Source organism: Malaclemys terrapin, chromosome 14 (genome assembly GCF_027887155.1).
Source record: "Malaclemys terrapin pileata isolate rMalTer1 chromosome 14, rMalTer1.hap1, whole genome shotgun sequence".
In the NCBI taxonomy this organism is placed as follows: Eukaryota; Metazoa; Chordata; order Testudines; family Emydidae; genus Malaclemys; species Malaclemys terrapin.
Genome location: NC_071518.1, coordinates 39,471,931 through 39,496,110, shown reverse-complemented (window position 1 = coordinate 39,496,110; position 24,180 = coordinate 39,471,931). Strand labels below are relative to the sequence as shown.

General features: G+C 47.5%; 2 protein-coding genes and 1 long non-coding RNA gene across 7 annotated transcripts in view; 2 read left to right on the top strand and 1 right to left on the bottom strand.

Moving 5' to 3' along the window:
- The window catches only part of NUTF2 (nuclear transport factor 2), a 55,094-nt gene extending 40,952 nt beyond the window's left edge, over positions 1 to 14,142 (top strand). For all 4 annotated transcript variants that reach the window (XM_054048763.1, XM_054048764.1, XM_054048765.1 and 1 more), the window contains 2 exons: positions 3,708 to 3,806; positions 13,606 to 14,142. In XM_054048763.1, the coding sequence (XP_053904738.1) occupies positions 3,708 to 3,806; positions 13,606 to 13,719 (213 nt within the window). In that variant the 3' untranslated portion in view covers positions 13,720 to 14,142. The remainder of the gene's footprint in view (positions 1 to 3,707; positions 3,807 to 13,605) is intronic.
- A 104-nt stretch (positions 14,143 to 14,246) lies between these two features.
- LOC128848692 (uncharacterized) lies at positions 14,247 to 22,771 on the bottom strand. 2 transcript variants are annotated; one of them, XR_008447099.1, is made up of 3 exons: positions 22,696 to 22,771; positions 20,213 to 21,314; positions 14,247 to 19,256 (listed from the first exon to the last, which is right to left on the bottom strand). It is a non-coding gene; the product is annotated as an uncharacterized LOC128848692 (long non-coding RNA). The 2 variants fall into 2 exon arrangements; XR_008447100.1 differs by having other exon boundaries at positions 22,680 to 22,746.
- Positions 22,772 to 22,872: 101 nt separating this feature from the next.
- EDC4 (enhancer of mRNA decapping 4) overlaps positions 22,873 to 24,180 on the top strand; it is a 55,101-nt gene continuing 53,793 nt past the window's right edge. The window contains exon 1 of the mRNA XM_054049088.1: positions 22,873 to 22,975. Coding sequence (XP_053905063.1) covers positions 22,900 to 22,975 — 76 coding nt within the window. The 5' untranslated portion in view covers positions 22,873 to 22,899. The remainder of the gene's footprint in view (positions 22,976 to 24,180) is intronic.

Below are 24,180 nucleotides of genomic sequence, written 5' to 3'. Positions count from 1 at the left end.
TCTCCAATTCAAAACAAAACTGCCTCTGTTTACCTGGTGTTCCCTTGTTCCTGACTGGAAAGGAAAGGCAGGATGGCTTCCCAGGTAGGAGCAGGAAGACCAGTCTAGGAGGCATCCCCAGGCCAGACAAGTGACAGTGATCACCAGACACTCAGACAATTGGCATTTAAAACCTGGGCCCGTTGACTGACCTTTCTTGCATATGAAAATGTAGACACACCATTGCAGGGGAGTTTCCCTGGCTGATCCATGAGGGAGAGGGGGAAGTTGGGCTCTGGCTTCTCAAGGAAGAGCTCAGTGAATCAGAGGCTCGGTGATTTAACCTCTCCCCCGGCCCCCCTCAACACACCATTTAGCAGGCAAGTTACGGAAAGTGGTGCTGATCTGAGATTTCAACAGCTGTGAGCGCAGATCCTTCCTTGGCTGATTCCCCTGGACCCAGCCTAAAATGATATAGGCAGTGTCTGCCAACAGTCACTGGGCTGTGTCCCTGGAGAGTCTAATTCCCAGCACTGGAATGGTGGCACACCAGGATATGTGGAGTTAACGTTCCCTTTACGAGAAGGCTAGCAGTATGGGGAAAAACACGAGTGGGGGAGAGTCAGGAAATGTTGAATTAAGGTGACATGTCCCACACAGAACTGAAAAGCTTGTTTGTGCAGGAGATGGAGCTTTCTTGAGGGCCAGTGTAAGAATGTGAAACAAACTCCCACAGGAACTAAGCACATACAGTTCTCTCCCACTGCTGGAAGGCACTCAGATACTCCGGTGATGAGGGCAGGATAAGATTCTATATAGAGTAGAAACATATCCCCAAACAGCCTTAACTCTGTCCCATGCGGAGATGTCTCTAGGACCTGGGAACAGACCAGTACCCTATTTCTCCCTGCCACTTTCTTTTGGCCCTTCTCAGCTCCCATTCAGCCCTGCTATCCATACAGGCCAGCAGACTCTCACTGTACTTCAGGGAGCACTTGCTGCTGGTTGGCAGAGTCTGAGGGACATGCCAGATCCTGTGATTTCCCTAGAAGGACTCACTAGGGAAGGGGATGGTGAAGACTGTCTGTGTTCTGTGCCAAGTGTCACTGTAATTCCTTATCCTGGTTTTCCAGCATTTTGAGTTTTGGGAATTAAACGCCTGTGTTCTGAAAGGGCCTGCAGAGTGCAGATACTGCCGAGCATCTTCATTCTATGCTCCATTTCTTTTGTGAATGCTCCCGTTAGCCCTGCAGAGCCAACGCAGCTGAGAGGGACCTGGCCTGTCGTTCTTGTGCATCAACTGAATTGTTTACTTAGTTCCAATCCATTACACTGGTGCAAATCCACTAAAGGCAACAGGGTAGCACAGGTGTCATTAGGTCTGCAAAACCTTTATTATTAATTGTGACTCTTTTATCTGTAGCTCCTAGAGGCACCGCCCAGGATCAGGGCCCCAGTGGCAGACACACAGTGAGAGACAGTGCCTGCTACAAATAGTTTGCAATTTAAATAAAAACAAGGTGGTAGAAGAGAAGTAGTGTTGCCCCCATTTTACAGCTCAGGAGTGAAGGCTGTATCTTCATTGCAAAAAAGGAGTGGTTTTTTTACATGGAGATGGCTAACTCTAAATAAGACTGTGAAGCCATAGCCCCAGGCACAGAGATTAAGGGACTTGCCCAGGGTGTCACAGGAAGTCTGGCAGAGCTAAGAACTGAATGCAGATCTCCTGAATCCTTGTCTATTGCCTTAACTAACAGAATAATCTTATATGAATCTTCTCTTGCATTTCTGAAGAAGGTGTTTTTGGATTTAAAATCTTTATTTTTGTAAGTGAAAAGCACATAACCATACATAGGACCACTTGTGCTAAAAAGACAGCAGCACATATAAGGGGACCAGCAACCAAAATAAACTCAGATGGCATCTTACAGTGAAACCGCTTCAATCCACCTCCTGCAAATTTTCTTAGCAGCCACTAGGTCTGCTGGGCCAGGTGAGGAGCTATGGGACATCGCAAAGCAAGCAGGGTTCTGCTAAAATCTCAGCAATTCAGCCTGGGGAAATGTATCAGAAAGTGAGGCTCAGAGGAAAATGGGCAAGGGGATTTGAATGAATGTCCTGGCCTAACCGAACCATGGCACTTGGTGTCAGGTAGCCACATTATCACCAATACGGCAAACATCTGCTCTCTAGAGTCTCTGCCATGCATTGGGTGCACAAATTCACTGCCACCAACATGGGCGTTCGTTGACCTGCTACTAAATGCTGCTTTTTGTTGTGCCCTCAGAGATGTTCTGTGTATGATGCTGAACTTAATAAACCTGCTGTATTAGGTATAGATAGAGTATTCCCTTCTGCAGACCAACAGTATAATTGTCATGCCCAACTTTTCTCTCAAATCCAGTGCTCATCAGCTGTTCTCATGTGAGGTGCTTACTGAACCAGACTATATTAAAAGAAAGCACCAGTTTCCAAAGTATAAGGGAAGCATTTCCTCCCATGTAGAAACCAAGACGCTCTCCCTACAGGTACATTTGACTAAACTTGACATTTCTGAGCCCTCTGCTGGCAGCCACTGTACTGATGAGAAAGCAAAAGTTTGTGGTCTTTACTGGCAGAGCTATGGGTATTGGATCTCAAATTGCATGCCACCTGCCTCAGTGATACTAGCGCAGCTTTTGTTTCAACTACAGCTCTTAGGAGTATGAAAGTTCATATTGAACAGAGCTTCCCTTCATTTATAAAGCGAACATACAGCGCTGTCTAGTTAGATTAAGAAAAAAGGGGAGTGCTTTTTAAGCACTCCTTAGCAGCTGGTGGAGACCAGGTTCAACACCTTTAAAAATGGGTTAGCCGATTGCGGTCAATCTAGCTGAATTTAGCTTGGCAGTATTCAGTTGCCATCATATCCGTGTGTCTGAAATAACTGAGGGGAACAGATAAGAGGAGTGAAGATGCTAGAAAGTGGAATACAGAAAGGAAGAAGAGAATGGGGACTCTGAGGCTAGGTCTACACTATGGGGGGCAGGGGGTCGACCTAAGATCCACAACTTCAGCTACGTGAATAGCGTAGCTGAAGTTGCGTATTTTAGGTCGACTTACCTGGCTGTGAGGACGGTGGCGAGTCGACCGCAGCTGCACCACCGTCGACTCCGCTTCCGCCTCTTGCCACGGTGGATTTCCGGAGTCGACGGCAGAGCCATCGGGGATCGATTTTATCGCGTCTTCACTAGACGCAATAAGTCGATCCCCAATAGATCGATTGCTACCCGCCGATCCGGCGGGTAGTGAAGACGTGCCCTGAGATGAGAACCTACAATAACATAATTATAAGGGCCTCTCTGGTGAAGATTTTTTGCAGCATTTCACAGGGCTGGAAGGAACAAGTCCAGGTTGTCACGCCAGAGGGACAGTGTTTTTTGTTAAAAGGGTAGCTGCTAAATCTGACTTGCATTTTGAGATGGGGCTTATGGAGTATTTGTTTCTCTGCAAAATTAATTTTGTTCTTTAGTAGAAAGTCTTCAACTGAGTACCTGTGTTTTTCTGCTGACCACCTGCATCTTTCTGTGGCACTGAGAATGTAAACTTGTGTCTATTTCCAAACTAGTTCAGCTTCTTATGCCACTGCACTTAACTGATTTCCTACATGAAATGTGTATTGTATAATGTATTCTAAGGAGGGGAACACTTCCTATCTGCTCACCCTGTTCTTTTCCTTCTCATTGTAGAGCCTTCCTTTTCAAAAAATACAGCACAGCATCACGTCACAAGACCACCAGCCCACGCCTGACAGTTGTATACTCAGTATGGTTGTGGGACAACTTAAGGTAAACTCTCCTTTCCATTACAAGGAAACAAATGTTAATGTCCTCAAGTTTTCTTCAGGATACTTAATCATCTGATGTTTGTAAAACAGCTTATGTACCTTGGAGGCACTTGTTAATGCCTACATTGGGGTGTCATGCTTCTGGTGTAGAACATTTCCAAGAGAGACTGCTTGCCATGCTAGATTAAAAGCCCTTCGTAAAACCACTGCACCTCAGCAATGTCATGTGAAGCATCACTTCTTTGGTTTGGCCTTTTAGATGTACTGCTGTTCTTGTTCGCACTAAGGTCTTGGCTGCAGGAAAGGTCTTAACTCAGTGGTTCCCAACCTAGTTACCACTGTGGACCGCATATGCGTCCCACAATGTGTTGTGTGGGCCGCATCCAATACCGAGGGTTGAGAACCACTGTCTTAACTGATGCAGTTTCTGTTTAATTGCAGCTTGGTTCATAATTCTTCAGGAAGGTGTAAATTTGGTTACCTTGTTCATACAGTTTAGCAGTGCAGGCTGTGATGCCTCCATCTGCCCTCTGGTACAGCTGGTCCATGGAAGTGCAAGGACAGTCCAGTAGTCCTTCATATTAGTTGACAGTCCTTGTAATGGAGCCTGGCTATTTCATTTCTGTGCAGGCAGCTGGGTTAAGGTTAGTCAGCCGCAGTATGGGAAGAATAGGGCTGACTGATACGGCACTTGGGTCAAATCCCCAGGGATTGCATCTGAGTTATTGCAATCCTATTCTGCCTCTTTCTGGCCAAAACTGATTCAGGAATGGTAATATCGTCTGAGTGAGCTCATGCTATCTAGCATTGAAGAGGTCCCTTCTCTTGAAGCTACTCCAGATCTAAGTTCCCTCTAAGCTGCGTGGCTGCGCGGCAGGCGGTAAAGGGCCTTGCAGCAGGGGCCTGGAGAGGAGAGAGGTAGGGGGTGGGCGGGGACTGGGGAGGGGAGCAAGTTGGGGAGTGCAGGGCTGCTGCGGGCCTCTCCCCTGGCTCCGGGAGCTCGCTCACTGCTGCCGGCGGGGAGAGGGGGGCCCCTTCTCTGGAGCTCTGTGCTGCCGGCGGGGAAAGGGCTGGGGTGGGGGGAGTCCTCTCATGCCTCCCCCCCAATTAATTTTATTCTGTGCACCAATATGGAGGTGATTTGTCACACATCACCTCCATATTGGTGCACATAACAAAATTCATTCCGCACATGAGTGGGGAAAAATTAGAGGGAACGCTACTCCAGATTATTTTTACCCACATGGCTTCAGTTTGCCCTGAACACACAATGTATACGTTCTCTTCAAAGTTCTTTTCAACTTTCCCTTACGGTACTTGTTGACTATCGGTCTCGTGCCGGTATTTAGCCTTAGATGGAGTTTACCACCAGCTTTGGGCTGCATTCCCAAGCAACCCGACTCCAAGAAGACCCGGTCCCGGCGCGCCGGGGGCCGCTACCGGCCTCACACCGTCCACGGGCTGTGCCTCGATCAGAAGGACTTGGGCCCCCCTTGAACTCTCTCTTCAAAGTTCTTTTCAACTTTCCCTTACGGTACTTGTTGACTATCGGTCTCGTGCCGGTATTTAGCCTTAGATGGAGTTTACCACCAGCTTTGGGCTGCATTCCCAAGCAACCCGACTCCAAGAAGACCCGGTCCCGGCGCACGTTGTCACCTCTGCTGTGCTGGTGAACTAAATCAACCTCCTTTTGGCCCTCCACCTCTCTGGGGGAACAGCTGTGCTTCCAAAGGCCTGAAGACCATAGATTGAGAGGATTTGTTGGGTTTCTTGTTTAGAATAAGAGCTGTCTTGTCCTTGAGGCCATAAAGTTCCTTAAAGAAACTAGCCAAAGCCAGGACTTGCCCTTTACTGGGAAATCTTAAACTTGCCTTAACATTCAGTGAGGTGTGCCAGAAGCACGTTGGGTCCTGTGAAAGTGCATGCTGCCATAACAGAATCCCCAGTCCATCCAGTTTCTGGCTAGCATGCTCCAGTTTCCATCACAGAATACTGTCAACGTTTACTCCTTCAAATGGCTCTGGAAACAGTGTGTTCTTGTCATCAAACCTCCAGCAGAATCTGGGATGGACTAAAGAGTCGGGCTGGATCGGAGTTATTTAAATCCCCTGGAGCCCCCAAAGGAGCTGATCTGCCCCACCTGCTCATGTTGAGTAGTGGGGAAGAGCAGCTTTTGGCCTCACACCTCCTGCTTCTGGACATTATTGAAACCTAAAACTACAGGTCTTCCTCTTTTAGTGAAGACCAAGAATTACCCTATAATTGGAGCCCAGATAGTAAATGGCAGCAACAACTACATTGTACCATCACAAATTACCCTTTGCGTTTCCATCTATGTCCCCCTGTCCCTCCTGTTCCCACCATGCCCCCTCTTCTCCCTCCCCCCACGCTGTGGCTCGTCAGTGAAAATTCTCATTGATTGATTATTTTCAAGGGTGTGCTTTTCACTGCGTTCTCCAGGTAGCCTAGGCCTTTGCTTCTGCAACTGCCCAGGCAGTCCTATTCAGAACCGCTTCCCTCTCATGTGGGGCTGGGAATAGGGATGGGAGGCGAACATGGAGCTGACCTCAGAAGTTCATCTCTCTGGCTTCCCAAGCCTTGGCTGCTGCATGTTCTACAGGCAGCCCAGCTGGCCAACCTATCCTTCTGGGTCCCTAGCTGCAAGCTGGACTCCAGCTCTGGTCCACTAGCCTCTGCAGCTTGTTCCATGGAACAGTGCTGCGAACATGCAGTATAAACAATGAACTTAACCCCAGTGAGGAAACTGCAGAGCGAGATGTCAGGCACCTGGCTGCAGCAAATAACTATTCCATGGCAAAAATGCTGAATTCCAGGTCTCTCTGTTTGGGTGGGGGAGGTGGTGGTGAAGGAGGAATACTAAATTTGACAATCTGAGTCTTAGCATGGGGCCCTGGTTGAGGTGACTGGGGGCCGTTCATATCTGAGGCACTTTCAGGTTCTCTGCCATCTCGGGCAGATGGAGCTGCAGTAGTTACACTGCTCACGTTTTCAAGTTTATCTTCATCACCATAAAGGGTAGGATTGTCTTTTGAGCGGATCACAGTTCTGCAGCCAGGGATGTATTTGTGGGTAAATCCTGTGGTGTAGGATCCTGCCTGTAATCTTCTTAAGGAACAGGCTTTGTAAACTGTTAGGTTTCTAGTTCTGCAGTAGGATGGACCTCACCATGGACAATGCAGTCTAGGGACCTATCCCGTACACCACTTTTTGATGCTATAGATTGGGGTAAGCAATTATTGTTTGTCAAGGTCCATATTTCTTGGTCGAGGTATTTTCAAAATGCAGACTCCAGAGAAAATCCTACAAAAACAATAATGATAAGAAGTAAATAAAAAGATGTCACGGTCAGTTCAAAAGCATCTGGCTGTCCAGATTTGGCCCACGGGCTGCCTATTATCTACCCCTGCCATAGATCCAACTTATCTTTAACTTCTTTATCCTTCTATGAAAAGTACAACTTGGCAAGTCAAGGCAAAGTATTGCAGGGATCACGGGACAGTGCATGTGGATATTTAACAGATATACACTGCTTACGTATACAAAGCATTTGCCAGCTGTCTGTCACCATGTGGTGTAGCACTGAATCATCTTTTTTTCCCCCTTACCTGTGAAGTGAGTCAAACCATTAATGTAGCTTGTAGCAAAGGGTCTGCACCTTTCCTCCATTTCTGTTCATGTTGGGTACAGAAGCAGGAGGCAGACAGCTTAGTCTTCAGACTTGGGCTCCTGTGTTTAAACGTGCCTGGTTTAGCATTTTGGGGCTCATGTTGGCACGAGATGTTACAGTTGGACCCACGGTCTGAATGGACACAGTGACGGCTGGCCTTGGCTTCTTCCTTGTATGTGCTATGTGTCACTGGAATTCCATTTGCCTCTGCTTAGCGTGAAGGAAAATCCTCATCAGTGCTTGTTACGCTGAAGCTTAGCAAACTGACTCTCCTAGTAAAGCAGATGCATAAAATATCCATTGTCCTGTCCATCCGTCAGGTTAGCTGTCACATGTGGACAGAAGACTTATGAATACGCACACATTTGAAACTGATGCACTGTAATATCCTTGTTAGTCCTGAAAAATAGACACAGTCGACTGGAATCCGTCTGTGCATTTAATAGTGGCGTTATTGATACTCAGATCTTGCCAAAACAGCAGTAACAAAGCCAGAGGGCTGCAAGCATCCAGTTATTTAGATGTAATCTTTAACTTCTGAAAAAACATTTAGCTCCTAAACAGCACTGATCCGTAGATCTCAAAGCATGCTACAGCGAGGAAAAAATCACGCTTTCCACTTTACAGAGGGAGAAGCTGAAGCACAGAACGTAAGTGACTTTGCTAAAGTCATAGAACGGATCAGCGACAGAGCCAGCAAAAGAACCCAGTTCTCCTGGCTCCTAATCTAGTACATAGGACCATAATGCCAAATACTTACAAGCACCATGGAGACTAGTGCAAAAATTTCCAAACCCGTTATTCGATTTTAAACTCTCAATTTTAATTCGATTTTGTGCAGGCATTTGCTAGTAAACATTCCAAAACACGGACTGCACTGAAGTAACCTGAGTGAGGCACAAAGCATTTGAAATGTCAGGAAGGGCAGAAGGAAAGATGTTTGCTACATGCTGACTAAAAAAGCAGACACGCTTGCTGTGGGCTTTGGGTGGGCTCTTCAGATGTGTCCAGATGACCTAGGAACACAGGTTCCAAGTAATGTCAGTGGGACTTGTGCTCCTAACTACCTTAGGCATGCTTCAAAGTCTCATACTTCAGCCCCAAAACCTCCATTTTGTTGAATACATGTTATCCTCTGAGTGCTTTAGAAAAGTAATAAGATGTTCCACTTTCTGTCCATGTGCTTCTGAGGCTGTGTCCTTTAATGGACCTAGCCTCACATCCTTAGATCTCGTTGAATACGAGACAGAAGAGGATGGACCAGCAAAGTGGTCTGTAAGAATGCTTTTTACTTCCCATTCTCAAGGGACAGTGCGCTGGTGTGAGAAGGATTGTGTGATGGGTCTCTAGATTCTTACTGTACCTGAGCAGAAACAGTACATCAGTCACGCTTTCATTGGCAAACCTAAACAGATATTAAACTAGCCTCAAACTCATCTTGGGGGCAGGGGTGCTTTCTAATAATCACGATGGTCAGGATGAGCAAGCAGATTTTGTAGCTGGGCTAGTATTTTGTCATTAATTTACACATCTAGAATTAGTGTGAGAAGGATAAACTAAATTCTCCCATTATCCTAATTTTGTTCCCATCACTTCTTGCTGCTTCTCCCTTCCCTGATGAGCATTTGTTTGTTCAGACAGGAAGCAGAGACAGCGTTTGAGGCCCATAGTTTGTACCTGCTTCAGCCAAATCCAGCAATGACTATGGCACCCTGTGTTCTTGGAACTTGTTTCTGTCTAGTTACGTGTCTTTTTTTTCTCCTGCTCAGGCAGACGATGACCAAGTTCTAGGTTTCCACCAAACCTTTTTGTTGAAAAGTTTTCAAGGTGCTTGGGTGTGCACCAATGAAGTCTTCAGGCTAGCCCTCCACAACGTTTAACCTCTGCCCTCTCTCCATCTCTGGTGGTCTTCACCCTCCTTCCTGAGTAAGGCATGCTCTCTGCTTGCTCTTACACCTTGATTGATCTTGTAGTGTCTGAGTAGCATGGCTGTTGCTTGTGCATTTTCAAAGCAATATGGCAAATCTGTGGTTCTCCAAATGCTCCTTTATGGGGTGTGGTTTTAGAAATGATTACTACAGAATGAATTTAGAATAACTAATTCTGTATGTAAAGTGCCCAATTGAAAAAGGGAATATGCAGCTTGTATCACTTGGGAAACTTGGATGTTTGTGATGCATGGTAAACACTTAAAGCATTGTTTGAAACTTGCCAGATAAGACATGATGAAAAGCTGAAAGAACCTGTGACATTAAGGCTATGTCTACACTAGCATTTTTGTCGGTAGAACTTTTGTCAGTCAGGGGTGTGAAAAAACACCCCCCCGACCGATGTAAGTTTTACTGATGGTGCTGTCCACACCGGTGCTTTTATGTTGGTGGGAGAGCGTCTCCTGCCAACATAGCTACTGCCGCTCATTGGGGGTGGTTTAATTATGCCAGCGGCAGAGCTCCCTCCCCCTTGCATAGAGCAGCTACACAGGAGACCTTACAAAGGCGCAGCTGCAGCAGTACAGCTGTGCCACTGTAAGGTCAGTAGTGTAGACGTAGCTTAGTTCTTTGCCATGAGATCAGAGATCCATTCCAGAACAGTAATTGGGTGCCAGAGCTCAGCTGTAAAATAGGCATGGTGGCCAAAACCAAAGATAAATGTCTGTCTGTTTACAAGAAGCGTAAAAAGCAGACGGGATGAAGTGGAATGCCTGGCAGTGGAAGAGAAGCCTGACCTGAATGGTATTACAGAAACATGGTTGGTCTCCAAAAATCAGTGGGACACGGTGATACCTAGTAACCAGCTAAAAAGGAAGGGCAGATTAGTCTGCAGTGCTGCTGGGAGTAGTACTGTACCTTGAGAGTCCCTGGAACATATGCAGAGGTGGTGGGAGTAGAACTGTACCTAAGGAGAGTCCCTAAAACATGAGACAGAATTGGAGTGAAGAGGCCCAGTCAGTCAAGTCTGCAGAGATGCAAATGCCAAGTTACACAAATATGCCAGTAGAGTTGTGTACTAATGGCCTCTGGGTCAGGAAAAAATACTGTGTACAATGTGGAGGCAACAAAAATCAAATAAAGCAGTAATAATGGGTGACTTCATTCTATAAACTGGTCAAAAAGCTAATAGAATGTTAGGAACCATTAGGAAAGGGATAGATAATAAGACAGAAAATATCGTAATGCCACTATATAAATCAGTGGTACACTGACACCTGGAATGCTGCATGTAGTTCTGGTCGCCCCATCTCAAAAAAGATATATTAGAAATGGAAAAAGTACAGAGAAGGGCAACAAAAATGATTAAGGGAACAGCTTCCATATGAGGAGAGATTAAAAAGACTGGGACCATTCAGTTTGGAAAAGAGATTACTAAAACCATGAAAGGTGTGGAGAAAGTGAATAAAGAAGTGTTATTTACCCCTTCACATACCACACGAACCAGGGTCTCCCAATGAAATTAATAGGCAGCAGATTTCACACAACACACAGTCAGCCTGGGAATATTGTGAAGGCCAAAACTATGACTGGGTTCAAAAAAGAATTAGATAAGTTGCGGGACTGGACAACGGGATGGCTCACTTGATGATTTTCCTGTTCTTTCATTCCCTTTGAAGCATGTGACATTCACCACTGTTGGAAGAGGGGATACTGGGCTAGATGGACCATTGGTCTGACCCATATGGCCGTTCCTATGGTCAGTCTGGTCAGCAAAGGTTTAAAGAAGCAATTTACATTTTTTTGAAACAGCTAGTTCTGAAAGAGTTGATCAGAGCTCTAGTTGAATCATTAAATAATAGTGACTGCAGTGTAACTATGCTCAACATCCTCAAAGAGAAAAGGTACCAAAATCCAGCATAGTGACACTTCCCATTGGAAAGGGGAATCACAAAAAGAGAACCTAGTCCAACCCTGCAGTTAAAATCCATGGCTTAGCATGGAGGTAGCATGCAGCCAATAATAAAGGCACAACAGACTAAATTGTGGTAAGAAGTGATCCCAGCTCAACAGTATCCATCAGGAAATGGAAACCCAGCCCAAATTAAGCCAATAAACAAGCTCTTATCAGTGATGGAATTTACCGCTTACTGTGTAATCACTTAGCTTCATTCATAGCCCTTTGTGAGGTTCTCTCCCAAAGACATAGGGAATGGTCAAAGGACATTGGAAGGCATGCATTTTAAACTGTTAAAGAAATACTCCTCTATGTACTGAACACAACAGATCTGTGGAAGTCTTTGCCACAAAATATCAAGCACTAGCAAGAGTTTAGGATTCATAAAAGGTTTAGATATTTGTATGAATTATGAGAAAATCCATAGCTATATTTGATAGGTTAAATCTAGGAGTGATATAAATCCTCATGTTTCAGGGCATAAACCAATCTCTAAATGAGGTGAGATGCTTCCCATAAGGGCGGAATATTCCATTATTGTAGGCTTCTAGCATTTTCTTCTGCAACATCTGGTGCTGGCCATTGTCAGAGGCAGAATAATGGGACTAGCTGGACCATTGGTCTAATCTGGTTTGGCAGTTTCTGTGTTCACACTGTGCTGATGCCATGAAGTCTCTATTCAGAACTTCAGAGCTACTACAGTGCTATTCCCAGTGGAATTCCCTTTAGATTTACTTGCTTATTTATGCTCAAAAAGAAGAGAATAGAAAATACTTGATTTAATAGTGAGTTGCAGACCTGCCAAAGCAATTTTATCTGATGCTCTCGATCCATGGCTATTGGTTGGGGAAGATGCAGACTCTTATATCTTGAAGAATGGAGCAGTAGTGTCAACTTTTGTTTGTGGCAGCTCTAAAATATATCTATAAACCTTTGGAGAAGAGATGGAAATCACTCGTACGAGGCCACAGAATGTTCCATCTCTTGTGAGATGGGAATAGGTTCTTAGGGAACCATTGGCCTGTCTGGTTAAAGCTGTATTAAGTCACTTTCTGAAGAATACTTGCATGTTTCTGTTCCAAAGATATCTCATACTAACAAACACATAGTTCTTAAAGCATGTGGTATGGGCTTTGAGTTGGAGAGTCTAGTTTGGTTCTTCACTTGGCCCTGGGTTGGGTCTTGGGTCACCTTGAAGTGACCCATCAACCTGGTCAGGAGCAGTGCTGCTGAAGACAGGTATACGTGACTGCAAGACTTAGCCAAAGTTCTTGAGGTTGTGGTGGGCAGAGCATTATGTGTGTAGGCTGAGTGTAGTGCCTTCCAAACTAACAGTTTCAGTTACTGATTATTTATAACCTGGCATTAAATACCCCAAATCTGGGTTTTTGAAACATTTTAATGTAAACCACATCTTATAAAGATCCTCATGGATACTTAACACCTCATTCGTCATCCCAGGACATCCCATGGCAACTCCAGCAATTGCTTACATGGAAAAGTAACATTATGATGGTACTTCACGTATTTAGCTTTTCTTAATGTAGACTAGCAACTGGAAACAAAGAGAAGAGTTAGTAACTTGTAACCAGTCAGCTCCGTGTGGTCCACCCTCTGGAACCTTCTCCCTAAATCACCAGGGTGCTACATCTTTAGGCCATGTTACTGCTGCTGACTTCCAATGGAAACTCCCTTCTGAGGCCAGCCCCCAGCATGGCAGTTACATCACAAACTAACTTCTTACCAGATTGTGGTTTATTTTAACATAATGCATTACTTCATTGACTTTCATATGGCTTTTTTACACTTAACCAAATGACTATTTCAGTTTGTTGCTGGGCTATTCTTTTGGGGCCAGAATAAATAGAACTGCTGAAACCATCAGTTTGTGTGAGTGCAGTTGCATCTTTATCTGTAGGAGGCAAGTGCTGCTGTAACAATAATAAATCTGTGCTAAATCTCCAGTGGCTTTAGAGAAACTCTGGCTTTAGGTAAGCTGCACTGAGGAAATCCTACGTCACTGAATTGAAAATATGGTGTGAGCATCTAAGAGGAGAAATCCCTGGCTATCTTAAAGGTGAATGGTATTGTTGGGAGGTGTAAGGTACATTGTAGAGCATGACCTCACTGTTGGAATCAGCTGGTGAATCTTGTTTCCACGTGTGTTTGAATATATTTGACATAGTGAAGATGTTTTAAAAATCTTTTTTCCCCCCTCTCTCCATAGGCTGACGAAGATCCTATCATAGGATTCCACCAGATATTTATATTAAAGAACATCAATGACGCCTGGGTTTGCACCAATGACATGTTCAGGCTAGCACTGCACAACTACGGCTGAGCTGGTACCCCCAAGGCACCTGTGCTTTCTCTTTCTCCTCTCCTTTACTGATATATTCACACTCACGGAACATTCCAAATATCATACACAAACCTGCAACACTGCAGTGAGCGAGCAAGCAAGATCCATGACCTGCCCTTCTGCCAAGTTTACGTTGTGTCACTAGATGAGTTTCTTGTGCATGATGTTTGGAAGTTAGACTTAGCTGCATTTGACAAGAGAAATGTGTGTTGTACCAGCATGCCTTGGAAAGGATCCATAATGCAAAAGGTTGTGTCTTTATGTACTGACCAGTTGCTCTAGTAACCCAAAGAAACGAAAGGAAAGAACAGCAGCCTGTACAGCCCAGATACTGATTTGTTCAGATGTCTCAATGCTACATTATACAATAATAAAACCATGAGATTTTCTTAACAGTTTAAATTGTTTTAATGACTTGGCTGTTGAGTGCATAACCGTAGTCTGTCAGTTCTTTGGATTTCCTGTGTCTATCTGGCTGAGCAAACACTTACAAACCTGAAAACCCACCTAACCCTTTAGTTTAGCTGCACACTCCCATCACGTCTCTTGCAGCTGAACATCGGTCCAAATATGCCTTGGCCATAGATCTCTTCCTCTCTCCCTCCCCCTTCAGCAGCCAAAGGTGGAGCCTTGTGGCTCATATTTTCATGTGCTCTGTAAAAAGTCAGACTTCAGTTGTTTAAGCTTTTTCTTAGTCTTTATTTTATGGAGAACAGACAGAAGGTAATGCACAAAGTTGACAATCATGGCAATATGTATTAGTTACATGTCTGTCATAACACTTGCTATGGTGTCAGTCATCGCTAAGTCCTTCCAGCTAAATATGCCAATTGTATTTCCTCTGTGTTCTACTGCTCTGGGAAATGTAGCCTCCAGCTTTCTGAATTGTCTATAGAACTTTGTTTTTTTGCATGTCCCCCTCTTCTCAAAATTGCATTTAATTCCAATGTCCTAGCCAAATTCCCACTCTAGTAACTACATTCAGCCTCTGAACTTCCCCTGTGGTTTGAATTGGGTATGTATTCAAACTCTGTTCTAAACCAGTATGTAGTGTTCTTGTTGATATGCAGTCAGCTGCTGCGTGCCACCCCAGAGGGGGCCGCTTTTCATTGGGGAAGGGATTCCTATATTCAAGAATTTCTAGATTTTTCATAGTAAAAGATGCCACATTAAATAGATTGCATCATTCACGTCACTTACGGCTGACTAACCTGATGGGTCCAGATTTTCAAAAGTGCACAGAACTCAGCTGCTCCTATGGTGACACTTACGGCCAGGTTTCCAAGAGAGCTCAGTACCAGTGTGCTCAGCTCTCTTGAAGATCTGGTCACGTATTTTGGTCCCTAAATGGGAGTTGAGCTCTCCTGAAAACAGTCCTTGGGCTCTCTCATTGACGTGCTAACCGCACTGTCTTTGTTCCACTCTAACTTGCTGTTCACTTCAATTATAAATGGGCAACAAGGAATAAAAGTAAGACTGTTAATTTCCTATTACTGCTTCTCTGCTCTAGAAATAGCATCACAATGTTCTGTTAATCCTGGAATAGAAGGATCAGTCCTTAGCAGAAAGACCCTTGTATACAAAAGGGCCATTCTTCATGGTCAGGGGCTACTGCTATCAAGCAAAGCTGTTGCTTTTTGATCTCAGGATGGGAATCCCTCCCCTCTGCTATTAGACCTTAGACCCATCTTCTTCCAGTCCATTCTCAAATGAGAAAGAGAAAGGAGGCTGGCTCTAATCTAATCTGTTTTGTAGAAAGATCCTGCCCACTAAACCCACAGACCCCTCAGCATCCAACTCTATAACTTGCTCTTGCAAGTGAGCTACTTAATTACTAGGCTAAAGGAGTGATGCTTCCTATCAATGTTAGTCTGACCATTATTTCACAAACTCCCCTCTTACTCTTAACAACCTGAAATTCAGAGAAGGGAGCAATCGGCTGCCCGAGGAGGTTTCTTGCCTATAAGTTTCTTCCCCTTGGTCGTTCAGCCCTGGCTTCCTATCTAGAGAAGACACAAGTGCCAGTTCTACTTCCCATAGAAGCCAATGCTACATAAAATGCTTCTGAGAGGCTGCAGCTCATTCACTGTGCTCAGGATAAGGGGGAAGACACTTGCTGTCTCTTAGTTACTACTTTAGCTCAAGGACTGCTTTAAAGAAGCCATTTATTCCATCACTCCTGCACTGCTGCTCATATCTCACTGCAAGTGTTGGAGTGAATTCTGAAATAGCCCCGTACAAATGCAGGGCACTGCCTGGAGGGAGGAGGAGAGGGGATGTTGCTGACCCTCTTAACCACTCTAGGTGGGGAGAAGGATGCATTCTATAAACCCAAGATTCTCATTCCAAAAAGTCTGTCTTGCCCCACCCGCCCTGGGTGAGACTTTTGGGATCCTCTCATGGTACCATGCTTAGCTGGAATGTCATGTTGGCCTTAATATTAGCAGTGTTAATAGCCATATTAAAAAGATGCCTTAAGAAAATTCCCCAAATGTGATTCTTACAGACAACCCATCTTGTCCTTATGGAACATCACATGTTGACTAGAAGGTGGGAAAAGGAAAAGCATCTTCCTTGTCCTTAAGAAGGGAATGACTGGCTTCTGTTCGCACTGAATAACTTGTTTTGAACATCTGCCTCCAACCCTGGAATAACTGACTTTATAGTTTAAGAACCTTCCCCTTGGTGGCACCTATGTACTGCAATTGTAGCTGCCTTGGACGGCTATCTAGAATTGTCTTGGCTGAAAAAAATGGGTCCTAACCCTAACTCAAATTGGAGGGGAAGAATTTCTAAGCTAGTCTGCACCACAGACTTTAAACATCTTCAGTTGTGTGCAATAAGCAGTGTTGGGTGTTTGACCACCTAGCTCTGTATTCGCTATTAAGCCAGAGCTGCTCTCTTGTGAATGGACTGGAAGACCATTGCGCTGCTCACTACAGAAATACGGTGACCTCTTTATCTCTTGATGCTCTAACATTGCTCCAAATGGGACCCTCCTTGGAATACCTCTGGCTCGCGAGTTTTCTGTCCACTAGATGTAAACATGAAAATGTGCCACCAGCAGTTATCTGACTTATCAGAAGAAAATGGAAAAAACCTGCTCCAGTCATTGAATGATACAGAGCTTACAAAATGCTTCGTGACGGGAAATCTATGTGCTTACAGGGGAAAACGTCTTGAAAATTGTAGGGTGCAGCCTATGTAAAGCAATAGCCTTGTGGGTCAATTTAAGTCAGGTGAAGAGTTGTGTGGAGTAGGACTCTACATTCAGTAGACGCTCTACTGTATGATGATGGCTTGTTATGATTGTACCTGTGACCAATGTGTTAATCAATAAAGGTTTTCTTTAACAAATGTTGCTTGCTTGGGCTCAAGCCAAGAAACCAGAGCCTAGATTAGGGCTGGGTCCTAACACCGGAAAAACTAGACCAGGGAAGAGTTGAGAACAGCTCAGCTTTACTGGAACATTCCCGCCATTGGGTGTGAAATATCTCAACCTACCAACTCAGCTGCTAGAGGGGATGCAGGCCTCCTCGCCGCTCACACCAGTGCACTGCCGGCAAGCTGAGTTTATTGGGTTATGGTGCTTAGCCCACTCTTAAGGGAAGTTTAGACTCCTCACCACAATGACATCGTACGGGCTGAAGTTCTTGTTACCAAAGCTCTTGGATCTCCCTACCTGCGTTAGATGTGACTTCTCCCGAATCCTATTTGCAATGACCGGTAGCTGCTTTCAGACTGCATTGTCTGTGTGAGCTTCCTCCACAGGACACTCACATCTGCCAGCTTTCACATGTCACCTTAACAGCGATGGGTCTTATGATTTGGGGAGGGGGTCCTGTTAATCTGTGCTCATTTGACAGTTGTTCAGCCTCGGACTCACATTATCCAATCTCCAGTTGGTCCCAAAAGAGTGACTAGAATTGAGGCTGCCTTCAGTGTGACAGTGCAGCCAAAGTGCAATGCCATAACCTTGGGTGTAGCTATAACTGTACTTTAGGATGAAGGGTGCTGTCTGGTCCCGTCATGGACAGGGAGAGGGAGCTTACTTGGGAAAGCACTAAGCTGTGCTCTGCTTTGGTTGGCTGACAGGAGCCCCAAACTGACCTCATGTGAAGGATTTATTTGACTTTGACTCAAGGAAAGCTTTTCATTCCTTCGTCTAAAGATACTGTATTTGGGTGAAACACAGCGTCTCTGGCAATGGTCCTATCCAAGGAAAAGTTTGAAGTAACATGATACGCCACAGCATTTTTTCTTTTAAAAAAGCTCAAACCTCTCTCAACTTATGAAGCAGTCTGTCCCCCACTTACCTTTCACCTCACCATTTCTCCTTATTTGTACTGATCTGCACCACAGTACTTGTGTGGGGTTCTATATCCATCCTTCACCCCCAGACTGCAGCACGGTTGTTGTTGAACGCAGGCCCTGAAACGCTCAATCTAAATAGAATGCTTCCCCTCCTCCAAGAGCAAATCCGACCCCTCCAAGCCAGGCTGTTGTCATGAATTTCAGGCCCAGTGTCTTCCTTAGACCGATCTCCTGCAGAGCACTTACCCGGGTATCCTTGACCCAAACAGAAGCGGTAAGTGAAGACGCGCACCATTGTTGCCTCCCCTGTTCTCTCTAGCAGTTGCCCAGTTGGAAAGAGATTGGAGTAATGCATGTACCTGAGACCACCACATTCCCTGCTAGCCCAGTTCAAGGAAACCGGGGCCTGTTTGGGTCTGAAAGTAGCTTTTGTATGAGCGAGGGCCAGGCACCCAAGCTTTAGTGTGAGGGGGGGATAAATGTTTATGCTTGTGACTGGAAAGGATCTGAAAGTGGTGGAAGCTGTTAAAGGCCGAGGATTCACTGCTTCTGTTTAACTGGGAGGGGGCAGCCCATTAGAGCAAGAGGAAAAGATGGTTTAAGTGCCACTCATCCTGCTCCCTTTGCTTTTCTTTGAGAAAATAGCCCTGTTTCCTTCCATTCCTAGTGCCTTCCTGGCCCCCAAACAGAGCAGGCAGGGGAGAGCCCCGGGGCTCACACCTGCCACAGGAAGACAGGAGCTGCGACAGTGCTTGTCCTTGAAGCGGCATCCAGAGCTCTCCAACAGGATTCACCCTGTGCCCCCTTGGTGCATCTCTCTTGGTCCACAGCACACCTGCTCCTGTTCTCCAGGGATCATCAATCTGCCTGTCCTACTTCCACCCAGCAGCAAATTCACAGCTTTCCTACTGTGGCCCCTGCTGGAGTTACCCCAGTAATGTTCTCAAATGACAGAGAGGAGAGGGAGCTGCAGAGGTGACTGTAAATAGCTCTGAACTTTATCTGCCCCTCATCCTCCAGCAACGCAGCCAGGCTCACACAATAACTTACCACTCCGTGTTTCCACACCCTGCTTGCTTTCCATCTGCTGACAACTGAAGAGAGCCGAGTTAGGGGCTGTGGAGGTGCTATTTGGAAGAGGCAGTGGAATATGTCCAACCACAGGCAAAAGGCTTTTGTTTCAGAGCAGTGGCTTGGTTTGCCTAGATTAGGAAGAGAGAACAAAGTTAGGTTGGGGCTAACACACGTGTTAGGTTGCCTTTCCTTTTTCTTAGCGAAGCTGCAAATTAACACTTTTTACCTTGATTTAGCTAATCCCTTGACCGGCGAAATCAAGACAAAAGGTGTTAAGATGGGGCTGCAGCAGAGACTCTCATGGTTAGGTCAAGGTAGAAAACATGGTGGCTAACCCTGAGACCGCTCTCTTTAGTTCAGCCAAATCCTATAGGCATGTCTACACTGCAATAAGAGACCTGTAGCTGGCCCAGGTCAGCAGACTTAGGCTCACTTGGCTCGTCCTGCAGGGCTATAACATTGCAGTGTAGACATCTGGGCTTGGACTGAAGCTTGGGCTGTCAGTTCCCAGGGGTTGGAAGAGTGCCAGAGCGCAGGCTCCAACCTGCACCTGAGTGTCCACAATATATTTTTAGAATCTCAGAGTTGGAAGGGACCTCAGGAGATATCTAGTCCCACCCTCTGCTCAAAGCAGGACCAATCCCCAACTAAATCATCCCAGCCAGGGCTTTGTCAAGCCTGACTTTAAAAACCTCTAAAGAAGGAGTTTCTACCACCTCCCTAGGCAACCCATTCCAGTGCTTCACCACCCTCCTAGTGAAAGTGTTTCCTAATATCCATCCTAAACCTCCCCCACTGCAACTTGAGACCATTACTCCTTGTTCTGTCATCTGATACCACTGAGAACAGTCTAGATCCATCCTCTTTGGAAACCCTTGCAGGTAGTTGAAAGCAGTTTATCAAATCCCCCCTCATTCTTCTGCAGATTAAATAATCCCAGTTCCTTCAACCTCTCCTCATAAATCATGTGCTCCAGCCCCCTAATCATTTTTGTTGCCCTCTGCTGGACTCTTTCCAATATGTCCACATCCTCCTTGTAGTGTGGGGCCCAAAACTGGACACAGTATTCCAGATGAGGCCTCACCAATGCTGAATAGAGGGGAATGATCACGTCCCTCGATCTGCTGGCAATGCCCCTACTTATACAGCCCAAAATGCCGTTAGTCTTCTTGGCAACAAGGGCACACGGTTGACTCATATCCAGCTTCTCGTCCACCGTAACCCCAAGGTCCTTTTCTGTACAACTGCTGCCTAGCCACTTGGTCCCTAGTCTGTAGCAGTGCATAGGATTCTTCCGTCCTAAGTGCAGGACTCTGCACTTGTCCTTGTTGAACCTCATCAGATTTCTTTTGGTCCAATCCTCTAATTTGGCTAGGTCCATCTGTATCCTATCCCTACCCTCCAGCGTATCAACCACTCCTCCCAGTTTAGTGTCATCTGCAAACTTGCTGAGGGTGCAAACCACGCCATCCTCCAGATCATTAATGAAGATACTGAACAAAATCGGCCCCAGGACCGACCCTTGGGGCACTCCGCTTGGAGCTTTTGATCACTACCTGTTAAGGCCGATGATCTAGCCAGCTTTCTATCCACCTTATAGTCCATTCATCCAGCCCATACTTCTTTAACTTGCTGGCAAGAATACTGTGGGAGACCGTATCAAAAGCTTTGCTAAAGTCAAGGAATAACACATCCACTGCTTTCCCCTCATCCACAGAGCCAGTTATCTCGTCATAGAAGGCAATTAGGTTAGTCAGGCATGACTTGCCCTTGGTGAATCCATGCTGACTGTTCCTGATCACTTTCCTCCCCTCTAAGTGCTTCAAAATTGATTCCTTGAGGACCTGCTCCATGATTTTCCAGGGACTGAGGTGAGACTGACTGGCCTATAGTTCTCCAGATCCTCCTCCTTCCCTTTTCTAAAGAGGGGCACTACATTAGCCTTTTTCCAGTCATCCAGGAGCTTGCCCGATCACCATGAGTTTTCAAAGATAATAGCTAATGGCTCTGCATTCACATCCGCCAACTCCTTTAGCACCCTCGGATGCAGCGCATCTGGCCCCATGGACTTGTGCTCGTCCAGCTTTTCTAAATAGTCCTGAACCACTTCTTTCTCCAGAGAGGGCTGGTCACCTCCTCCCCATACTGTGCTGTCCAATGCAGTAGTCTGGGAGTTGACCTTGTTCCTGAAGACAGAGGCAAAAAAAAGCATTGAGTACATTAGCTTTTTCCACATCCTCTGTCACTAGGTTGCCTCCCTCATTCAGTAAGGGGCCCACACTTTCCCTGACGATCTTCTTGTTGCTAACATACCCAAAGAAAGCCTTCTTGTTACTCTTAACATCCCTTGCTAACTTCAACGCCAAGTGTGATTTGGCCTTCCTGATTTCACTCCTGCATGCCTGAGCAATATTTTTATACTCCTCCCTGGTCATTTATCTAATCTTCCACTTCTTGTAAGCTTCTTTTTTGTGTTTAAGATCAGCAAGGATTTCACCATTAAGCCAAGCTGGTCACCTGCCATATTTACTATTCTTTCTACACATGGCGATGGTTTGTTCCTGCAACCTCAATAAGGATTCTTTAAAACACCACCAGCTCTCCTGGACCCCTTTCCCCCTCATGTTATTCTCCCAGGGGATCCTGCCCATCAGTTCCCTGAGAGAGTCAAAGTCTGCTTTTCTGAAGTCCAGGGTCCGTATTCTGCTGCTCTCCTTTCTTCCTTGTGTCAGGATCCTGAACTCGACTATCTCATGGTCACTGCCTCCCAGGTTCCCATCCACTCTTGTTTCCCCTACTAATTCTTTCCTGTTTGTGAGCAGCAGGTCAGGAAGAGCTCTCCTGCTTCCTCCCTGTATCCTACTTCCCCACTTCCCTCAGGGCTTTGGTTTCTTCCCCATAAACCTAATTTAAAGCCCTGCAGCCTGAGTCAGCTGCCCTAGGTCCCTCTGTGACTTAGATGCACGGGTGACCCTTCAGAAGCAAGGAAATTATGCCAACTTTCTCTTTGAGGTGATAGCAGAATCTCCAGCAGGGCCTCAGGTGCTGCCTCTGCTGGGCCCTAGGACCCTCGGCCTTGATGGGGCAGAGGCGATTCAGGAAATCCCCCCCTGCCCCATAACAGTAGCCCCCCCCGGCTAACAATCCCCCCCCGCCCCATAACGGTAGCCCCGACCCCCCCCCGGCCAACAATCCCCCCCCGCCCCATAACAGTAGCCCCGACCCCCCCCCCGGCTAACAGTCCCCCCCGCCCCATAACAGTAGCCCCGACCCCCCCCCCCGCTAACAATCCCCCCCCGCCCCATAACAGTAGCCCCGACCCCCCCCCCGCTAACAATCCCCCCCCGCCCCATAACAGTAGCCCCGACCCTCCCCGGCTAACAGTCCCCCCCGCCCCATAACAGTAGCCCCGACCCTCCCCGGCCAACAATCCCCCCCGCCCCATAACAGTAGCCCCGACCCCCCCCCCCCGCTAACAATCCCCCCCCGCCCCATAACAGTAGCCCCGACCCCCCCCCGGCTAACAATCCCCCCCCGCCCCATAACACTACCTACTGACAGACGCACCCCAGGCTCCGAGGCCGCCCGAGGGGGGGCTCCGGCCAGTGGGGGCGCGGCCAGGGCAGGGGAGGGGGAATCTCGCCCACGGCCTCTGGTTCGGTCGGAACGTGGCCGGCGCTGGATTCCGGGGGCCGCCGTGGCGGACGGACCGGAAGCGGAAGTGGAGTCGGCGGGCGGACCGGACTTGGGAGCGGAGCGGGAAGCGGGCCCATGGCCTCTGCCAGCATCGACATCGAGGACGCGACCCAGCACCTGAGGGACATCCTCAAGCTGGACCGGCCGGCAGGTGAGGGCCCCGTGAATGGTCCGCCCGGCCGCTCCCACCTCCCGCCCGTGTCCCCGCTGGGGCGCGCCCCGGCCCCGCCCGTGTCCCCGCTGGGGCGCGCCCCCCCTGTGCGCCCCCCCCCGCCCGTGTCCCGCTGGGGCGCGCCCCGGCCCCGCCCGTGTCCCCGCTGGGGCGCGCCCCCCCTGTGCGCCCCCCCCGCCCGTGTCCCGCTCGGGGCGCGCCCCGGCCCCGCCCGTGTCCCCGCTGGGGCGCGCCCCCCTGTGCGCCCCCCCCGCCCGTGTCCCCGCTGGGGCGCCCCCCCCTGTGCGCCCCCCCCGCCCGTGTCCCGCTGGGGCGCGCCCCGGCCCCGCCCGTGTCCCCGCTGGGCCCCCTCCCCCCCCCGGCGGTGTCCCCGCTATGAATCCCTCCTTTCTGCTCTTCTTCCTCCAGCCCCCTGAGCTGTGCCCGTGGCACTCGGCTCTGCTCCTCCAGCAGTGTCGCTGTTGTGTGGGAGTCACTCTGCGGCTATCCCGGGCCAGAAGCCGACGGGTGGCAGGGTGGAGCCGGGCTGCTGCAGGGAGCAGGCGAGGTGGCGGAGCTCTCCCCTCTTGGGGAAACGACAGCGCTGGTGGTAGAGGAGCCAGGTGGAAATTTAGCTTCTCCCCAATGCAGTTTTCTTGTTGCCTCCGCTCCCCTCATCTCACATGCTTGTTCCTAGTGTGTGGGGGGGAAGACGTTAGATCTTTTTCTTCCTGTGTCAGTTTGGCCATGTCACCCTCTTTCTGAGTTGCTCCACTGGCTTCCCCTTCTTCATTACATCAAACATAAGCTGCTAGTTTTCACTCTCGAGGCCGTTCGCAGTCAGTCCCCACCCTACCTGTCATCTCTCAGTCAGTATCAAGCTGTGGGTGCTCACCTCGGACACCTGTAATGCCAGCCTCCATCGTGCAGGTATTACATTTTCAAACACCTTCATGCTTTTTCCCACGGAGCCCCTCATCCTTAAGTGGTGCTTCCTGTAAACATCCATAGAGCTACCTCGTTATCCTCCTTAACTCTTCTTAGCCACGAGGGCTACAGAGAACTTGGCAACGGCTAGACTGCTGATGTGCTGAAAACATTGCTTCTCATGCTGACCAATATTGTCTCATGTATTGTATCATCTGTTGTCTCTCATCTTATACTGCATTTGTAAGCTCCTCGGGGAAGGGGCTGTCTTATTGTTC